The sequence below is a fragment of the Micropterus dolomieu genome, linkage group LG02 (assembly GCF_021292245.1).
Source record: "Micropterus dolomieu isolate WLL.071019.BEF.003 ecotype Adirondacks linkage group LG02, ASM2129224v1, whole genome shotgun sequence".
NCBI classification, from domain to species: domain Eukaryota; kingdom Metazoa; phylum Chordata; class Actinopteri; order Centrarchiformes; family Centrarchidae; genus Micropterus; species Micropterus dolomieu.
This window is the reverse complement of record NC_060151.1, coordinates 1412373-1432744: the sequence shown is the minus strand read 5'-3', so window position 1 is coordinate 1432744 and position 20372 is coordinate 1412373. Positions and strand designations below refer to the sequence as shown.

Genomic DNA, 20372 nt, shown 5'->3' with positions numbered 1-20372 from the left:
ATCCAGCATGAGTTCATTTACGTAGATGAGGCTGGGTTCAACCTGACGAGAACACGAAGGAGGGGAAGAAACATCATTGGCCACAGGGCTATAGTCAACGTCCCAGGGCAACGTGGGGGTAATATAACACTCTGTGCAGCCATTACACAGAATGGGGTCCTCCACTGCCATGCCCATATGGGCCCTTACAACACAGCACTCATACTTACATTCTTGGACCGATTGCACAACATAACAGCAGCAAATCAAATCGATCATATGCAATACATTGTTGTCTGGGACAAAGTGTCTTTCCACCGCTCTGCTCTGGTTCAGAACTGGTTTCAGCAACATCCACATTTCACCGTCCTATATCTTCCACCATACTCTCCATTCCTCAACCCTATAGAAGAGTTTTTCTCGGCATGGCGGTGGAAGGTAAAGGATCTCCGTCTCCAAGCTGAGGTACCCCTCATCCAAGCCGTGGAGGAGGCCTGTGACCAGATGGAGGTAGCGGCAATGCAAGGATGGATTCGTCATTCAAGACGTTTCTTGACAACATTGCCTGCGATGTTGATTTTTTTACAGTAAACTTACAGTACACTACGTAAAGTGACATTTTGTTACAGTATTATGAATCTCCATGTCAACATTTTGGGCGTGTTGAGAAATAAATGAGTTTCTTCAGTCTGCAACATTGGTCTTGTGTAGTGTTTGGTGAATTTACATTATATTTGTACTTTGTTGATGGTAGCCTTCTCTAATCGTAGGGCAGTAGAAGTGCTAAAAGTGTTTTAGGTTTATCACAGCAGAGTGTAACTCGTGCAAACAGAGTATAGTAATGTGAAAAGTGTGGTTTTTAAACAGAAGTGTATAGTTTTTACAAGAGTGTTTAATTATGCAAAGCATCTGTAGTGTTTTGCTATTTGAATGTGTGGTTGTGCTAATTGTGTGTAGTGTTTTGAAAACACGGGCCCTGTTTTGAAAATCGTGCTTAAGCAATCCAAAAAAACTGTAAAATGTATTTATGACTGTGTGCTGAGGACCAAGTTGAGACATTAGTTAAAATCCAAATACACTGGGACTAACTGCATTTCTTGTGTGTATGTGGCATAATGGTGTCAAAGTGGACAAACATTAACATCATTCTCCAAATTCCACAACAAGTCAACAGGAAGTGCAGCATACTGTACAGCAGTATCATCCCCATCTGTTAAATGGCGTCTTTTCTCTTCTGTCTTCATTCTAGACTTCTTTCTTTCCCTGCTGATGTCTTAGGAGCTGTATCATCACTTCACCTCTGCTTCTTCAGACCTGCATAATAAAGTCTTTGCTTTCTCTGTCCTTTTTGTTGTTAATCTCTCTTCTTGGTCTCAGTCTAGTAACCCACCCCGAGGACTTTTTTCATGTGCTCATACACCACGTAGGACATACTGACAGCTGGAATGACTTTTAGGAAGTTGGGGGTGATGCCGCGATAAAGGCCCGGTACACCTTCATGAGATATGATGTATTTGAATTGGCCCACCATGGTCAGCTTGGGTTTACCCTCAGTGATGGCTGAAAGAAGAGGAACGATGTAGGTTACAGAGGCTCTTTTAAGAAGATCTATTGCTGGATCACTGTTCATGCTCACAATGTTTAGAATATGTCTGAAGCTACAGTTTTTCTCACCTTGTGCCTGCATACGTGTCCGAATGAGAGCGAGGGGGTAGGATGCCAGCTGGCCGCAGGTGCTGGAGATTGTGCCACAGCCGAGCAGGACCAAAACTCCTGGATCTGCTGAATGTGCACAGTTCCTCTGGAGCCAGGCGTTCTTCAGAGTCTTAAACATGCAGTTAGAAAGAGTTTAGAAAATAAATGAGAAGAGTGGAGGAAAGTAGGGTTACAAGAGGTAAGAAGAAAAAAAAAAGGAAAGTGGTCAGATCGTCGTTTATTTAAAAGTGTCAGAACTGGAAAGATTTACAGGTAATCTGTGAGCTTCCAATGAAGCTGTCATTGCTGGAATGTTACTCATCAGTCACAGTGCACATTATATCTGGCAGAGTGATTAGCACAGTCAGCTTCAAGGTGACAGCAGTGCCAGCCAACTGCCACATAGACTTCCATTTAAACTGAGACCACAATTTTCATGAGAGAGGCGGCTCTAACCTGCTGTAATTCACATATTTTTGACACCACGCACACAAATCTCACACAGCTTCTTCAGCAGGGTCTCCTCTCTCTTACAGTAACTTAGGCGATAGGAGTTGCAGTCTTTGAACTATTCATATTCCTTCCTACACTTTTTTATATTCATTCATACTTTCAGCTAGAAATACCATTCAAACTTTTAAACATTGTGGTATTATTCAACTTTCAAATCTCATTCAAACTTTTAATAAAATCTACTTTCTTTGAAGCTTAGTTAAAGTGGAAGTCAATTAGCAAACCCCAATCTCACTCATCCTCAACCTCACACAAACAATCATTCATTTACAGTTTTCACAATAAATGCCCCAACGTATGTTAACAGGAAACCGGTGGACCTAGTTTTCAAAATAAAAGCCAATGATCACTGTATGTTAACAGGAAACTAGTGATTGACCTAGTTTTTCAAAATTCAAAAAGTCCCAGACAGTAACTGCATCTTAACTGGAAAATTAGGATGAGGTGGTTGTAATGGGATGGCCAAGGATAAAGGCTGAATTTTCAAAATAAGTAATTCATTTAAAATTTCTGCATTTTAAGCAATGCTCTGCAATTTATTCTTCTGAATGTTTTTCAGTTGATTACTACTTCTGCATATTTCAAGCTACAGAAACATTCAAACGTTAAAACTTGTTCTTTGAGGACATTTATGCTTCCAATCAACTTTTTAAATACTTTTTATGCTAAAATATTATTATAATATATATTTTTTTGTATTACAACAGAAGTTAAAACCTTTGACAATATTACAGTTTAACTTCCAGCTTTTCTAGAAATGTGTTTCAGCGCTTAGCTTCCAATTTTCTAGCTGTTAGATTTCTAGCTAAACTAAAACTAAACTAAATTGCTAAACTGCAAGTTTAGGTGCGTTACCACTACCCTCTAGACTGAAGTAGAGCCGACCCTGATAGCCAGGACAACCAGGACAGATTTGGCCAACAGAGATGCATATCTTTGGATAAGTGTAAATTAACTGTCTGAAATTCTGTCTGGGTTTTATTCAGATATGAGAAAAATGAACTGGCAAACTTTTCCATAGAGCTCATTGTTGTTCAAAAAGCGATTCAAAAGACATCAGTGTTCCTTCATGACAAACACACACACTGTAGTTTAACTAAATTACCTACTACCCAATTACCTAAAAATGTTATTTTTGGTTCAATTCACAGACCGTCAATAGTTATCTTGTATGATTTCCACTACAGCTCACTTACATAATTGTGGAAGAGTGGCTGAACATGTAAAAACACATGTACATACCTCATACACAGCCAAGTCAATACCAGCATAGGGGATGATGCCCAGTGTATTTGGCAGGTAGCCCCTGTAGAAGGCCCGAATTCCCTCCGTCTTCAGGATCTTTCTGGCACAATCAGCCATACCGGAGTATTGTCCTGTCTTCCTCAATGTAAGACGAGTCTTCAGCACCTACCCAACAGAGGGGGACAGGCAAAAGTTGAAGAAGGTAGAAGAATTCAGTGAATAGTTAGGAGTGAGGGCAGATAGGAAAAATCTATTATTCTTCAGTTGGACAAAGGAGATAGAAGTAGCTTTTGTATTATTTTAACTACAAAGAACTAGCATCAAGAGGCCATTTTCCATCCATCCATTTTCTGCTGCTTATCTGGGGCTGGGTCATGGTAATCATTGCTCTAGTTAGCTATGTCTTCCAGCTTCTTCCACATCTTTCTGGGATGTTGTGTAACCCCTACATTGTGTTACGTGTACCCCAGGGTCTTCTTCCAGTTGGACATCCTCAGAAAAACTGCAGATGCCTCAACTCTAAACATCAAGTTCTACTCTGAGCTCCTGTCAGATGTCCAGGCTCCTCACCCTGTCCCTGAGAGTGAGCCCAGACACACAGCAAAAGAGACTCATTTTGGCCCCTTGTATCTGCAATCTCATTCTTTTGGTCACTATCTGGAGCCGATGAGCATTGGTGATGGAATGTAAATCTACTGGCAAATTAAGTCACATTCACCCATTCACACACATTCATACACTGATAACAGTGGCTGCCATGCAAGTGCCAACTGCACATCAGAAAGGAGCTAATCATTCGCACACATTCATACACTGATGGCCTTCAGGAGCACATTGGGTTCAGGATCTTGCCCAAGGACACTAGAGGAGCCAGGGATCGAACCACTGACCTTCTGATTAGTGGACTGCCTGCTCTACCTCATGAACCACCGGGAAGAGATAACCATGTAAATAAAATGACCAAATCAGAAAGCTATCCTATTCACAAGCCCTGCACAGTAAGTGGACACCTGATTGGCCCCAGTGCTAAACTTAAAGCAGCTCAGGACATCTTTAATGAGAAGTGGTGCATGGGTGCCAGCCTTGGTTAATGAGTCTTAGAGCTGAAGAATGAAACGATGCTTGGATTTTCTCAGAAACAGGTACTTTTACAGTGCTCTTTTAGAGGAACTTGTCTGCACCAGAACTTGGTTTGCATTCATTTCAAACTGAATAAAATAAAAACTGTGTTTAGCACCAGGAACAGTGAAAAGAAATTTAATGTGAACCTTGCAATCACACAAATTTCCAACTGACCTCCATGGGATAGATGATGGTCTGGGCAATAGCTCCTGCCAGAGAGCCAGCAATGAACCTCTCTTGTACCCTTAAACTGCCCCCCTCTTTACTGCCTCGGATCAGCCACTTGATCTGGCGTAAGAGAAGGAACAGGAGGAAGCGAAGGCATAAAGCATTGATGAAGATGTTGGGAAGGCACAGAAGAGTGGAAGTAATATGATGCAGCTTGAGAGAAAAGAAGTGCAAATGTATACACAGAATTGAGAATGATGCAGAATTTATTCACTTTATTTGACGCTCCAACATGACTCTCTATGGCATGGTGTTGCCCTCAGGCAACAAACCAGTACTTTGGCCCGCTTTCATTTTTGTAAGTAAAATATCATATTACAAGTCTGATGATAAGTCTGTGACCAATGAAATTTGAGATTGGCGTGGGTTTGACCTTTCACCGTGGGGTGGAACAGTCCTTTTTGGAACCATTGCCGACTTGGACACACTGCTAGCACAAGGTAAGATAAATTTCACTTTTTATTATGTTTAAATTTAAATAACTTTGTATAAATAATATATGTGATTGCATGAATATGTGAAGAAGCATATTTGATTGAGTATCCAAATAAGTTTAAGTCAAGGGCAAGATCTAACTGAGTAAAGACACTTTAAGTCTTTATTTATATAGTAAAATGGTATTTTTTCATTCGTTGCCTCAGGGCAACATTGTGCAGTTAGACCACTTTTGTTTGAACAATAACATTATCACCATAATATTTTATTTTGCTTTACTATCTACTATTACAGGAAATGTATGCACAAACATTTTACTGGTGTAAGAAACACCGGGCAGTTAAGCTTCTTCCTTCCGACAGTGAGGACAGTGAGCTTGAGGAGAGTGACAGTGAGGAAGAGTGGACCCCAGAATCAGGTTTGAGGGAGACTTAGGCGATCAGGGTTCAGTTAGTAGAGTAACATACTGTATTTTATGAACGTGTGTGTGTGTGTGTGTGTGTGTGTGTGTGTGTGTGTGTGGACATCAGTGGGTGAAGAGAGGAATGTGACCTACGCTTCCTGGTTGTTTTTTTACTATCTGGTGACAATGAGTCCGTGGATGTAGAGGGAAATGAAGATGATGATGATGTTTCTGAGGAAGATGTTCCACGTGGACCCCGGTGGAGAGCACACACTGCAGCTAATTCCTAACCCACTGATTGATAAACCATTTGTGGCTGATGATTGTTAAAATAAAACGTGATGAAATTGTTGTTGTTGAAATAAAACTTCTTCTAATGTATTGCTTGTTTGTTCCTCATTACCCATATTATATAATATAGAAAACCTTAGCTTTTTAATACCTTCATAGCATCTTGTTCCCCTGAGGCAACAAACCAAAATCTGGTAGTTGGGGTGGGGGGGCACATTTTCTGACTGATATATTATCAGGGACCCCCAAGCTCCCAAAAACTAAGGTGAATTATTTTTTTCCTCCTAAAATAAAAATTCATGCCATAGAGGGTTAAGCAAACACTTAGCAAGCTTGCAGAGAGATCTTCTCTTTGCCACTGACTGATCGGAGTGCACTGACCTGTTCATAGGCCATAAACTTAATGGCAGATTCAGGTGCAATCTTGAGGACATTAATGCCATTTCCCCTCCAGAGTGAGATGACGCCTCCCTCCTGGACCATCCCTCTCAGTCCAGACCACAGATTAATCCCCCGAGACGTAGAGCCGTGTACCTGGACACACAAACTCTGCCAGGTCAGTCATCTTATTACAACCTGTATGAAGTTTGAAATGGTACTGTAGGCTAGTGTGCACATCCGGACACACTGGCTATTCATCTTGGTTTAAACCTTTAATCAGTGATCAGTAATGTTTAACTGGCAGAAAATGACCATAATAAATCAGTAGGAAGTTTCCAAGTGCTGCTGATCAATGCCAGTCAGTCCTTTGTTACATAAGTAGCTGCTGACATTTCAAGCTTTCAACACAGGCTGAGCCAACCTTGCTTTGAGTTTTTTGCTAAAAAAGGCAACCCACCTGTTTTGTTTCATTTTTGTAAGTCAGTGAATATCATTGCGTGTGTGAGCTCCAGACTCTGAAAGATAGCCATATGTGGATGTTTCTCCAACATTATATTCACTAACAGCTGATATCTGACAGCTTACAGTGAAACGACCAACCTGCAGGAAGACTTTCAGGCGGTCCAGAGGAGCAGTTCCTGTCCGGGACACAGCTCCTGCCATAGCTCCTGCAACCAGCTGCCTCCACACCAGACCTGTCCGCCGCTCCTGCTCTGAAAACTCATCTGGTACCGTCAGATGTTCCCCAATGTCAAACATCTATAACAACATAGAAAATATAGTTATATATAGCACGCTGCAGTTTGCAGGTTCATACCCTTTTGCGCTAAGCAAAATAGGTTTACATTGTTATAAGACATATCCTGCAAGACACGCAATTTTTGTAAGTGGGCGATTTGAAAGAAACTTTCAGGGTATGTTTAAGGTAATTATGTGGACATATCCTGGATGTTTTGAGATGACTGCACAAACAATTTCTGATTTGTAGTCAGATTTTTGCATTTGTAGCGCATCTGTGCATACAGTTCACATCCAACACTAAAGGGTGTTCCAAGCACTGTAGCAGTGAGTGTTTTGTGTTGCATGAAGAGGTTGAGGTCGGGTGAAGAAACAGTAACACGGTTAACAATACATTTCAACCATGATTACATCCAGTGTGTTAAATTTCCAGGGTTAAATAAATGTGTCCAAAATGTGCATTGATATTTCAAAGTTCATTTATGCCTAGCGTATCGTGTTAGCTAGGAAATGGTTGAATGCTAATGTTAGCTGTTGTCTAAAGGTAGTTACTGGGTCATAAAATATGTTGTTTTAAATTGAAATATTATTTGGAAAACAACGGTGCTGAAGGCAGGAAGTAGGAAGCCCCCACGTGAGCACCAAGAAGAAGACCTCATAAGTCCCCAAAGAACTGAGCCAAGCACAGCATAGAGCAAGGAACCAGCCTTAAGGGGACACATGGCGCAAATTGGACGTGGACTTGACCAAGATACTGGACGGGTCATTGTGAGGAGGAGTAGAGTCCAAGCTTAACCTGTTTGATGACATCCTATACCAGAAGTGCAGAGACAGGTTTGGCGAACGGCAACTCCGCAAAAAGTGGAGGAAGGCAACTCGGGCAGAGAAAGAGGACATGAAAGCCCTGTAGGAGGAGGTCAGGCTAGCCAGCTTTCCCATAGCTGAACGCATCCGTAAGTGCACGGAATGGAAAGAAAAGGAAAGAGACAATTTCTTCAAGGACCCTTTCAACATGCCAGCCAGCTGCTGGAGGAAAAAAGAGTGGGAGGCTGGAAATCACCAGGGACTAGCTGGAACAACACATCAGGAGGCAGTACAGCGATCCAACAGGGAACGTCCCATTAGGAACACCAGGGCATGTGCCTCGGACATCCAAGTTCAACGCCATGCCCCCCAAGCGCAGTGAAGTCAGCGGTCTTCATCCCCAAGGAAGAGATCTTCTTCTCGGTACTGGCAAGAAGGATGACCGGACCGAGAAAAAAACAAATTCTGTCTGAGCAACCCGTCAAACGCCTAAGGCGACAGTACACAGCAGAGCTCTCTGACTAACAGATGGGGAAAACTGTGGTGAAGCAGCTCTCAGAAGGCCTGGCAAGGATCGACTAAAGCCAGCTCCTGGGGAAGTACATGGTGTGGTGCTACCAGTTCACACTCTACAGGAGGCTGAAAATGAGAAAAATTCTCTCATCCATGGCAAGTAAGATGGACAGAGTATATGTGTAATGTATTGTGTTTTCTTATTGGGTTGTATTTTGATGTTTTTCCATTTGTGTTGTGTTGCGATCTATTTGCATGTGGTCTCTTGAGTTGCAGTACGTTGGCTACAGATGGCGCCGCGATCAGGTCCGGAGCAAGTTGGCTGATGTGCTCGAGGGACAGAGGCAGAAAAGCAGAGGAACACCACATCCAGTTTGTCAGGCAGGTAGGAGGAAGTAGTAGAAGCACCAGGCTAAGAGAAACACTAAAGCTCTTTTCCCCCGATCAGGAGTGGAATATGAGAGTTGATCTCTGCAGGCAGCTCCAGTTCCCCGGCGAGATCACATCACTCCGGCCTGACATTGTAGTGTGGTCCACTAAGGCAAGAGCTGTACTCCTCATTAAGCTTACAGTACCATGGGAGGAGGGGCTACCTTCAAACAAAAAAAATCCAAGTACTCAGAACTGGTTGCTGAGTGCAGGGAGGCCGACTGCTGGTGGACCAACATCTACCCGATGGAGGTCGGATGCTGAGGCTTTGTGGGGCTGTCAACCACATGCCTGCTGAGGGACGCAGGAGTGACAGGAGGAAAGCTGTGGAAGGCAACAAAAGAACTGGCAGAGGAGGTGGAGAAGGGAAGCTTTTGGCTGTGGCAGAGGAGGAAGGACAAGTGGTGGGGAAAGAACATCTGATCCAGACTCCAGCTGCAGAAGGTGGCAGGGAGACGTTCAAACTATTACAAGTCAGTGTAACATCAAAATGATTTGAAGTTGTTTATTTTATGATACAAAGTTGTTATTTGAAGATAAAATTTCTACATAATGTGGCTTTAATACACACTTACTTTCACATGAGGATTTTGTAAATTAATATTAGTTTTTTTTACAGCAAATAGATATTTTTTCATGAATTTAAAGAAAAGATTGGATGTATTCTACACCACTAACACAATCTATCTTGATAGTAAAATTCTGGATGATCACACTGACTACGTGTGTTCTCTCTCATCTGTCCCTTCCTGTTTTGTTTTGTTACGCTACATACGTCCTGCTCCTGTTCTCAGAGGTGTAAAGAATGTAAATACTGTTAGGATGTTTTCACTATGGAACCTGGTGACTCACATGGGAGTGTTTCCAGTAGTGGATGATCTCCTCCATGTTGTGAAAAGGGTTGAACAGGAAGTGATCACGCCATTCAATCCAGTCAATGGTCATAGTGCCATCCTTGTCCATACTGACAGAGACAGACCCACCAGAAAATTAGAACACATACTGTACAGATTATGGCATCTGCTAACAGTGCTGAAAAAAGGTGCTGCAAATTCTCACTAAATAAATCTCCAATGTTCACGAACAAAACAAACCTTTGATGTCATGGTAGATGTAGTGTGGTAAATTTCAGATTTGAATCTCGAAAACTAAATTATTATTTTTTTTAGAGTGTGCTGAATAATATACTCATGTCAACTATTGCAGTCATTTGAAATAGAGCATCTGGAAACATCACTTTACATGCTACCCTGGTGATAGTCCACTTTGGGGGGGGGGTACATTTCATAGTGCAATCCTGTATAATGATAATGAAATCTTGAAAGTATCCTGTCAAATCAGAATTTCACTTTGTCCATGACACGGCACTTTGAACATTAATCCCTGATATACTCCAACTACTCCACAGGATGTTCACACTACCTTTGTCAAACCAGAGGCCCTTTTCTTTTGTTGTTTGTTTGTCATCAGTGTAAACCTGCATCAGGGTACTGGGCCTGCAGTGCAGACAGGGGTCCATCCTTGTTACTCTAATGTTCAAGGTCTATTTATCTGACTTCCGTTGTGTTCCAACTTCATGATAAAACAATAGGCTTACAAATGTATGTGTTTTTCTCTTATTAAAGACACTTTCACTTATTCTGACTAATTACACGACTGCTCAGGTTGTGGTTGGCTCATATTGAAATCATGTGAGGTCACCAAAAGATTTCATCTTTTATATGTTATATGGCTATGCATGAAGAAATATGTTTTCTTTAATTTGCCAAAAAGTCATTTAAAGACATTATTTATATTTGGGGACTCCAGAGAGGTCAAACTCCCTGTTGAATGCATTATTTAATCATGTTTTACAGCTGGAACCATATTTATAACGAATTATCATCAAATTTGGAAAAGTATGAAACTGATAATAAATATAAAAAACTAACACACACAGACAGACACACACACTGTACCTCTGCAGTATTCTGGAGGCCTGCTCCATGGTAACCTTCACTCCAAGCTTGTGCAGTGAGTGCTGGATCTCTCCCACATCAATTTGACCTACAAAACAGAACAGAAAGCGCTCACACCTCCTTAAACAGCAGTCTGTTTGTTCAGCCAACAGAAAGATAATATCAAATGTATTTTATGTGTGTGTCTGTGTGTTGGGGGGGGGGGGGGGTTGTTTAGCGTGCCCACACCATCGTTGTTGCGGTCAAGACTGTGGAACATGAGCCGCAGCCTTTTCTCATGCGCCCGCAGGTACTGAGAGAACTCCTGGAAGTCCAGCAAACCGTCATGGTTGATGTCGCTCTCGAGGACTATCTGCGGACAGAGGGAGCCTGTCAGTCACTCAGCAGGGAGTACAGGCGTGTGAAAATGGGATGGAGCAGGTAGAGATGCTGGAGGTAGAGGTGCACAGATGAGGGTGTGTTGGTAATTTGGACGGCATGTAAGTGACATGGATCAGGGAGGTGTATAAAGAGTGCTATAGATACACAAGTGAGGAGTCAAGAGAGTGTAAGGCACTGTGCTCCCTGTGAAAGGCAAGAAGTAAACCACATCTTACCTGGCTGCTAACCTTTCTCTCTATAGTCCACACATGTGGAAATTTGTCTTTGGCTTCACATGCTGAATAAAAACCACATCATTAATAATAGTTCAAACAATAAATAACACAACAACAACGGATATGTTTCCGGTGTAGAGACATGTTTATGGTCACGAGACAACGAATACAGGAGTTGGTCTTGTGCACACAAGGGTGGAAAAACGCAACTGTTTTTCTTGTTGCTGCAACCTTTCTCAGTGCACTTGATTGTGGTGTACACCGGATGAAAGACTTGGAACTACACGCTAAAAATTGATGTCACTGCTTTTAATGCTTTTTTAAATTCCTTTGGTTGTTGCAGGTGTGTCTGGTGTTCTAATCTGTAACTCTGTAACTCTGCTCTGTCAACATGCTGCTATTTTGTCCAGGTCTCTTTTGAAAAAAAGGTTTTGAAATCTCCCTGCGATGGACTGGCGACCTGTCCAGGGTGTAATCCACCTTTTGCCCAATGTCAGCTGGGATTGGCCCCCCCCGCTACACTGTACGCAGTATAAGCGGTTGACGGTGTAATATGGGTGCTGAAGGGTACTTTGTGCGTCAAAGAGTCTGTATTTGACGCCCTGAGATGAGAATGTGTTTGCGTAGGTGCTTTTTGTCTTCATCACCCACAAAATGTAACAGATCAGTGTAATCTTTGCATGGTTATTTTATATATTTTAGATTGATTGATCTTTTATCTGTGTAATTGCCTTTTTTGTAAAGTGAACCAAGTGTTTTTACACTCAAAATAAACTTTCTTAGTGAATCAGTACATTCTTACACTTAATTTGCACTTAATTTGAAAATCAAGCAGCTGGATACTTTCTCAAGTTTTTCTAGCACTAGTTCACTTAGTTCTTTGAGAAAATGTAAAATATATCAGAAATGATGAGGAATTTATTTGGAGACTTAGACCCTGTAAAATAAAGCATTTCCAAAACCCAAAGATGTATGGGATTCGACACCTTTCAGGACCCATGGTATGAACCAGGGAACAACATTATAGGTGAGACTCAATAATCTAACCAACCTCAGGCTCTGCATTAATCACATCAAAAGCTATTGTTTGATGGACATTTCAATACGCAGTAAAAGACACCTGTAGAGCAATGTAAGTCAAAGGTCTGCGTGCAGGTGCCTCTGCAACAAACATTCTCTTGCAATAACACATGGTGAACTGACACCTGATGATAGGGCCCTCAGAGCTGAAATTACAAGTACTAGAGTTCTGGTGGCCTCGTGTTTAAGATGCATGCCATATTACTGCAGCATTCCTGGTTCAGTTCTGGTTTGTGCACGGCATCCCCTCTCTCTTCCTCCATAATTTCTGTCTGCACCTCTACTGTAGCCTATACAATGAAGACAATATACCGACAAAAGGGGAACAATGTGTGCAATTTAACAAACTATAATAATACCAACATTCTTCTTAGAGAGTGACAACTGATGAAACATAGTTCTGTAATGGGTTGAGTTATCGGTCACATTTATTTCTATATTTGTTACCACGATACCTAAAAACCTGTCAGCAGACTTCAGTGATCTCTGGCAGATGGATGGCCTACACAGCAAGGAACAACTGATTAGGTTTTGGTGCAGATCCAGAATTTCTTTGTAATTTGTAGCAATCTGTCACAAGTGCCTCCATTTATTAGATCTATTTTAAATGGAGTCTTAAGCCTCTTAATCCTAAGATGTATACTGTAAATGTCCTGAAGCTGGAGTGCACCTTTACTTTGAAGTGAGAGGAGTGTGTTCAGCTGATTACCCTGTGCCACTGTGCATGTTTTTGTATTTCTTAACTTGTGAGCAGCAGGTAGACTGTTACGCTTTGGGAATGAGGACACTACTGTGAAATTAATTAAGTTTGGCTGGCCCTCATTTTTCCAGGGGGTTCATGCATAATTAGCCCTTCACTATATTCACCAACACAGTTTAAGGTTTTCTGCAGACCCAGCACCTGTGATGAGAAGCAAAGTGGTGGCAGATCAGAAAATACTTTCTCATTACAAATTTTTATTTTACTGTTTAGGTTGGAGAATTTGTTGAATATAGCCTGGTTAGATCTCTGAATTGGTGCCAAACTTCTAATAATTTTAAGAATGTTCTACAGTGCCGACCTAGGAGTAAAAAGGTCAGTAACTCAGTGTGAAGAATAAGACAAAATATCAAGCAACTTACTCCCAGTGACAGTGAAGGAGGAGCTCTCAAGTCATTGTGATTGATCATGTATGCTCAGAGCAACAGCCAATCAGAGTCAAGGATATTGTTGATTTTTTTTTTATTCTTACATTTTACTTGTGTGGAATCCTTCACTAGCAATTAACACGTGAACTGACAAACAATATAAATATCATAGGAATGAAATATATTTAATATAATAAGAATGAAAACAAAGTGAGCAGGAAAGAAATCCTGCAGCTAGTAGATGAGGTTCATCGGATGAATCGTATAATGAAAATGTAGTACCACAGCAACAAGTACTGACTGTTGAAGGTGTATGGAAAGTGACAAAATAAGTGTTAACTCTATGCTAGTTGTTTGCACCATTGGGAAATGCAAAAAGGTGGAGACACATCAGTCAACTGTTTAAATCAAATGGAAATAACAGGCTAAAATGACCTGGTTCTGTATTATTTATATTGCCTGATACAATGTACACTCACAATTAGGGCTGGGCAATAAAACAATAATGATAATTATCACAATATAATTTTCCTCAATAACATTATAAATAAATGTTTAATTAATGCTTGATTTAATTCGTTTGAATGACTTAATTTTTCTATTAAGATATTTATTTTGTTAGGAAAAAGGACTGAAATATTTGACTTAATTTTACTCATGCATAATTGTTGACAAAATATTTTATCACAATTGTTTTCAATGTTCAGTTCTCCTCTGTTTTCAGTCAGAACTGTGACATGGCAGAGTCTAATGATTCAGAGGAGCTTAGCTCATGGTTTGATTCCACTTGCGAAACTGTTAAAGACTCTGTGGCTGAGTTTTTAATGTCCCGCAAACTGTCTGCTTTGATGCCTCCCATGCTGTGTGAAAAGTTTCTTCACATTTTTATGATAAGGTCTCCAATTGGGGCGCAAATCTCCTTTTCTGCTTATGACCCCTCAGTCCCTGTCCTCTGTTCTGCTGTCTTTGACAAGTTTGAACCTGTGACTTTGTCTGTTTTACAGAAGATTGTTGGGCATTTGAAGCTCTCAGGTACTCCAAATGATAGGCCTATTGTCCCTCCTCAACTTTTTAAGGAGGTTTTCCCTACTATAGGGCCACCTATTCTCGCAGTTTCAAATAGCAGCCTTTCCTCAGGGGTGGTCCCTGAACTTTTTAAACAGGCAGTAGTGCAACCTTTAATTAAAAACCTGGTCTGGATCCTGCAGATCTTGCTAATTTCAGGCCTATCTCTAAACAAACCTTTCTGTCAAAAACCCTTGAAAAGATAGTTTGCAGACAATTAATGGCCTTCTTGGATGAGCACAATTTTCTTGAAGTATTCCAATCTGGTTTTGAAACCCTACATAGCACAGAATCAGCCCTTCTAAAAGTTTTAAATGATATCCTTTTAGCTACTGACTCAGGGAATTGTGTTATTCTTGTACTTCTTGATCTGACTGCTGCCTTTGACACAGTGGACCATGAAATCCTGATCTCTCGTTTGGAGCGGTGGGTGGGCATCAAGGGCATTGCACTGAAATGGTTCAGGTCCTACTTGGAAGGTAGAACTTTCTGTGTCAGCTGTGGAGAGTCCTCTTCTGCACCTCTCTCTTGTGGGGTCCCACAGGGCTCAATATTAGGCCCTCTACTATTCTCTCTTTATTTGCTCACGCTTGGTTCCATACTTAGGAAGCATGGTATGTCATTCCACTGTTATGCAGACAATAGTCAGATCTATGTGCCTCTTAAAAAGAATGAAACTGTTGGACCGTTACTTCAGTGTCTTGATGACATAAAGGCTTGGATGGCTCTTAACTTTTTAAGTCTTAATGAAAGTAAATCAGAAGTGATGTTTTTTGGTGGCACTACTGGGACCCCCGGTGTCGGTCTGGGTTCCTTGAGTCAGTACATCAAGCCAACAATCACTAACCTAGGGGTTAAAATTGACTCTGACCTTAAGCTCGACAGACAGATAAGGACAGTTGTAAAAAATTTTTCAATTGAAGCAACTGGCCAAAATAAAGCCATTTCTTTCTAGGCAGCACTTTGAGACAGTAATCCACGCTCGGTTGGATTACTGTAATGCACTGTACTTGGTAGTCAGTGGGTCCTCTATTGCTCATCTCCAGACGGTACAAAACGCTGCAGCGCGTCTTTTAACTGGAACGCATAAATATGAGCACATTTCCTCCATTTTAGCCTCACTCCACTGGCTGCCTGTACATCATAGGATCCATTTTAAGATTATTTTATTTACTTTTAAGTGTCTTAATGGTCTTGTCCCACCCTGCATCTCTGAGCTGCTACACCCCTACAGACCCACCCGTTCTCTCAGGTCAGCCGATCAACTGCTCCTAAGTGTGACCAAAACTAAGCGCAAGCTCAAAGGAGACCGAGCTTTTGCTGTAGCAGCTCCTAAACTGTGGAACGATCTATCTCTGCACATTAGACAGGCATCTTCACTGTCGGTTTTTAAGTCTCTTCTTAAAACTCACCTCTTTTCCCTGGCCTTTGAAAACTGAAGACGACATTTTTTGTTTTAGTTGTATTGATTTTTGTTTGTTTTATTGTATGGTTGTTATTGTTTTTATTTGTATTTTATAAGTCATGTGAGCTTTGTTTTTAGTGTCTTTTATGTATTCATTTATTGTTTTACTGTACAGCACTTTGTGCCCACTTGGATTGTAAAGTGCTCTATAAATAAATTTTGATTGAATCATTGATTGAATGTTCTGCCTCAGATTTGTGAAGTGATCCACTGTTTGGCCTCAAGTGTTTGTTCTGACCATAAAGAAAAGTTTAAACCCACAATTAACCATCTGGTTTCTTCAACTTTCACTCAGGAGCAAAAATCTGCCTTTAGACTTGAAATAAATAATGATTTGACATTTATTGTGATAATCATCGATAGCAAATGATATGGATTTTAACATTTTTGGCCATATCGCCCAGCCTTACTCACTCATGTCTGCTTTTGTACTGCAGTCACTTAGAAACTACTCCTAACCAATGTGCAGCTTTTACTCTTCAGTGTGTGAGTAGGAGTAAAAGTGAAGGGTTTATATATTTGTTTTAATTCAATCTAAAGTTAACTTTTAGTGAGTTAAAGTGCGTTAACAATCAGAGAACTGTACAGCAGCACAGGTGGGACGTCATCTTCCTGTGTCAGAACCAGAAAAACAGTGACACTGCCACATAAAGGAAAGAAAAACAGTAATATCATAATAATAATATAATAATATCCTACAACGCTGTCTGTCTCACAGCTTCTTACTTCACGTTTGTTGTTGTTGTTTCACTAACAACAACAACAACACCAGTTGTGCTGCATAATGAAGGACAGGAGGAGGGTTAATGAGAGGAATGAGCGGGAGTTCAAGGTATTTTCTTGCTATCTATTATGATTTCCTCTCTGTCTCTGTTCCCGCTTCCAGCTCAATCAGCTTACTCCCAGCGTTCACTCTGAGCCAATCAGATTTCAACATCTCAACATCTAGGCTATTCGTTCAATGCATACACATAGTTGGTGGCCTGGATTCAAGAGTTACTGCTTCATTAAAAAAAGGATATTTACAGAAGAGATATCCGCACAACCAGGGTTCCTACAATAAAGAAAATTCAAATGTACAAATTACCTCTAAATGTCCTTACTGTATTACATAACAGCTGAGCTCAAATTGTAATGTAACAAAAAATGTCTGTACCTTTATGATTCCAAGATGAACGGAAGATGATCTAATTTTTTCATTTCTTGTGTTCTCTGTGATCCCATGAGAAATTAAAATTGAGTTGTGAGACATGGCAGATTCCACAAAGTCGTGATTTGACGCTAGCATTCATGGAATCTGCTGCATTTAACTTGTGTTGGGGCGTGGAGTTCACAGCAAGCTTTGGCATTCAGGAGGTTGAATTTGTGAAACTATTGTTGCTAGGCTCCTGAAAACAAAGTGGATCACTCTATTTCTAATACCTGTTCATGATTTGTACCTCAGGTACCTTGCTTCATTTTAAAACAGTAATTGTTGGATTCTCAGTACCTCCAGTAGGTCTACACGGCGGAAAAACAGTGGCTTTATATATTTTTTCCATGTGACTTTTTGAAATCCCAGACACTTGATACACACTGCTGCAATAGTTTTGATCTAAGGTTCAGACTGCAACCTCAAGCTTCTAAACATCAGCTGTGGCTCTTCTAAATTTAACTTGAGGCATAGTGCTGACAGTAAAAGAGATATACTGTACATAACCGCAAGACAAATACCAGGTATTGATTTCCACAGTAGTACTAGACACTTTTGCCACTAGAGAGATGATGATGAATATGAGTAATGAACATCATCCACAGGCTGCTCTCCTCTTCATCATCCTCCATACATACAACAGAGAGGTTGGAGTTGGTTGGAGCTGTATATTTTGTTATGTTGTATATTATGTTGAAGCTACATTCTCTGCCACCTCTCTTTAGGCTACATATATATATTTATATGTAGTTTACATGTTATATTGTAGGCTAGTCCAGTATTAGTTTAGCCAGTAAAGCAGATGGCTGGACAGAGCAGAGGTCCAGCCTGTGTGTGCACCTGTCCCAGCATCAGCCTGGCCCCGGCTCACCTCCTCTGCCTCTCCCTGGTGTAACCCTCGAGCTGCTAGTCCGGTCCTCAGTTCGTTGATGTCAACCCTCCCATCTTTATTCAAGTCCAGCTGCTTGAACAGCTCCGCGTATCTCCTCTCTCTGTCCGCGTCGAGAGACGCTCCGCTTTCCCCGTCTCCTACGTCTCCTCCGCGGTGAGTCTGGGCGCAGGACCGCTCCACGTCTTCGCCCATGTGAAAGAGAGAAAGCCGGTGTTCTGTACTGGTCGACTGCTAATTTGACAGCCGAGCATAACACTGTCACAACAGAAATGAGTGTCCTCGTTTACCCAGAGACCGGGTCGCTTCCTCGCACCGTAAGGAGCGCAGGGACGGCAGAAAGGAGAAGAGCCGAGCGAGGCTGCGCTGTGGATGTGGCTTAGACGAGCTCTCGTCAGATTAATCCCCGCGTCGGTTACACAGCTTGTTCACAGGCGCCAATCCGTGGACTCACTCAGACGAATTAAAGTTTGTGTCAGAGACGGTCACACCGTCCGTCCACCGGAGAGGCACGGTCTCTTGCTCACCTCAAAATCGACTGCAGCATCTCTTTTTACGGTAAAGCGTGTGGGCGCCGACAGGGACTTAGTGGTGCATTCAAGTGCACCCCGTAAACTGAGAAATCTAATCTCGAATGGCCTCGAAGATCGTTTGAAACGGGAAAGCTTCTATTTTTATTCCTCTTATTTTACTTTGTTAAAATACATATAGCCTACCTGTCATTACCTACTTTCTTGTTCTTTCACTACAGCGTTTTAAAATAATCACATTGCAAAGCAAAACCAACCGCCCATTCATTTTCAAGCTGTTTTACTGCAGCATTTAAAATAATTAAGTCCTATCCAATGGCATGTAGGTCTATTTCATAAAAAAAATCTAATTAAATTGTTATTAGCAAATTGTTACTGCGTGCCTTTGCTTAATGACGCGATACCACACGCACGCCACCTTCAGCGCGCACGCGCACGGCAGTAAGGTGTGAGGGGCTACTTATCACTTTACTTGGGGCTGCACAAAAGAGTAACTAACAAGTACAGAGTATTTAATGAGTCCTCACTAGCTTTTCAATCAGTGGATCATTCAGAGTTAATCAAGAACTATGAGGAGAGTGGTCAGTATGGCAGTATTTAACTAATCATTATGTAATCATTCATCTATATAGCCTAGGATCTACAGTCCTCATTTCTGAGATTTTCAGGAATGACTTATTAACAATGAATTTTTAGGTCATTTTTGATTCGTTCCTTAGTAACTGGGCTACTCACAATTTTGTGTAGGCCTTATTGTAAAGTGTTACAGATTGTTAACCATATTCTTTAATAAGTAGGCCTAGTCGTAGAAAATGATATATGTTAATGATGTATGTTAATAAAAAACATATAGGCCTACTGTATTTTACATTATAAATATTTTTACATTACATCAATAATAATGATTTAATAATTTTATAATGATTATAATAATGATGATATTCTTTAGATTGGCGACCTGTCCAAGGTGTACCCTGCCTTTCGCCCGATGTCAGCTGGGATTGGCTCCAGCCCCCCGCGACCCTGTACGCAGGATAAGGGTTGATGATGGATGGATGGATAATAAGCACTTTTCAATAAATATGTTACAAAGTGCTTTCACAAGAGCAAAGACAATAAAAAAAACTATAAAACAGACACATGGAAAAAGCAGGAAAACACTTAAAATACCGTTAAAAAATAAATAAATAAATAAAATCAACTAAAAAGATATCTACTGGTTAAATAAAGGTCAAATAAATAAATAAAATAAAATCAGGAAAGTCTGTCCTATAAAACTAGGTTTTAAGAAGGGACTTAAAAGAGTTCAGTGTCTCAGCCACCCTGATTTCCTCATGCAGGCTGTCCCAGAGCCTCGGGGCCCTTAACCATAAACACTCCTTTAGTTTTCAGTCGAGACCCTGGAACAGACAATTGAGCTCTGCCTGAGGATCTCAGGGTGTATGGTGGAGCATATGGGACTAAAAGGTCAGAGATATAACAGGGTGAGAAGCCATGAAGAGCTTTAAAAGTAATCAATAAAATTTTGAAGTCTATTCTTAAACATAGTGAGAGCCAGTGTAAGGACACTGAAACAGGGGTCATGTGATTATATTTCTTTGTCAAAGTTAACATTGATCGTATTTTGATATATTTAATAGTAATAGAACACTGAATGGTCCCATTCTGCATTATGAGTACTTTTGATACTTAA

General features: G+C 40.9%; 1 protein-coding gene across 3 annotated transcripts in view; it reads right to left on the bottom strand.

Annotated features, from left to right (window-relative positions):
* Window positions 1–37: 37 nt before the first annotated feature.
* The window catches only part of slc25a23b (solute carrier family 25 member 23b), a 24410-nt gene continuing 4075 nt past the window's right edge, over window positions 38–20372 (bottom strand). The window contains exons 1-10 of one of the 3 annotated variants that reach the window (XM_046069970.1): window positions 18132–18687; window positions 10963–11086; window positions 10735–10822; window positions 9629–9740; window positions 6893–7051; window positions 6293–6445; window positions 4729–4842; window positions 3430–3597; window positions 1654–1804; window positions 38–1539 (exon numbers count right to left, since the gene is read on the bottom strand). In XM_046069970.1, the coding sequence (XP_045925926.1) occupies window positions 1358–1539; window positions 1654–1804; window positions 3430–3597; window positions 4729–4842; window positions 6293–6445; window positions 6893–7051; window positions 9629–9740; window positions 10735–10822; window positions 10963–11086; window positions 18132–18344 (1464 nt within the window). In that variant the 5' untranslated portion in view covers window positions 18345–18687 and the 3' untranslated portion in view covers window positions 38–1357. Of the gene's footprint in view, window positions 1540–1653; window positions 1805–3429; window positions 3598–4728; window positions 4843–6292; window positions 6446–6892; window positions 7052–9628; window positions 9741–10734; window positions 10823–10962; window positions 11087–18131; window positions 18688–20372 lie in introns of those variants that run through there. The other 2 variants (XM_046069988.1, XM_046069978.1) reach the window with 2 other exon arrangements.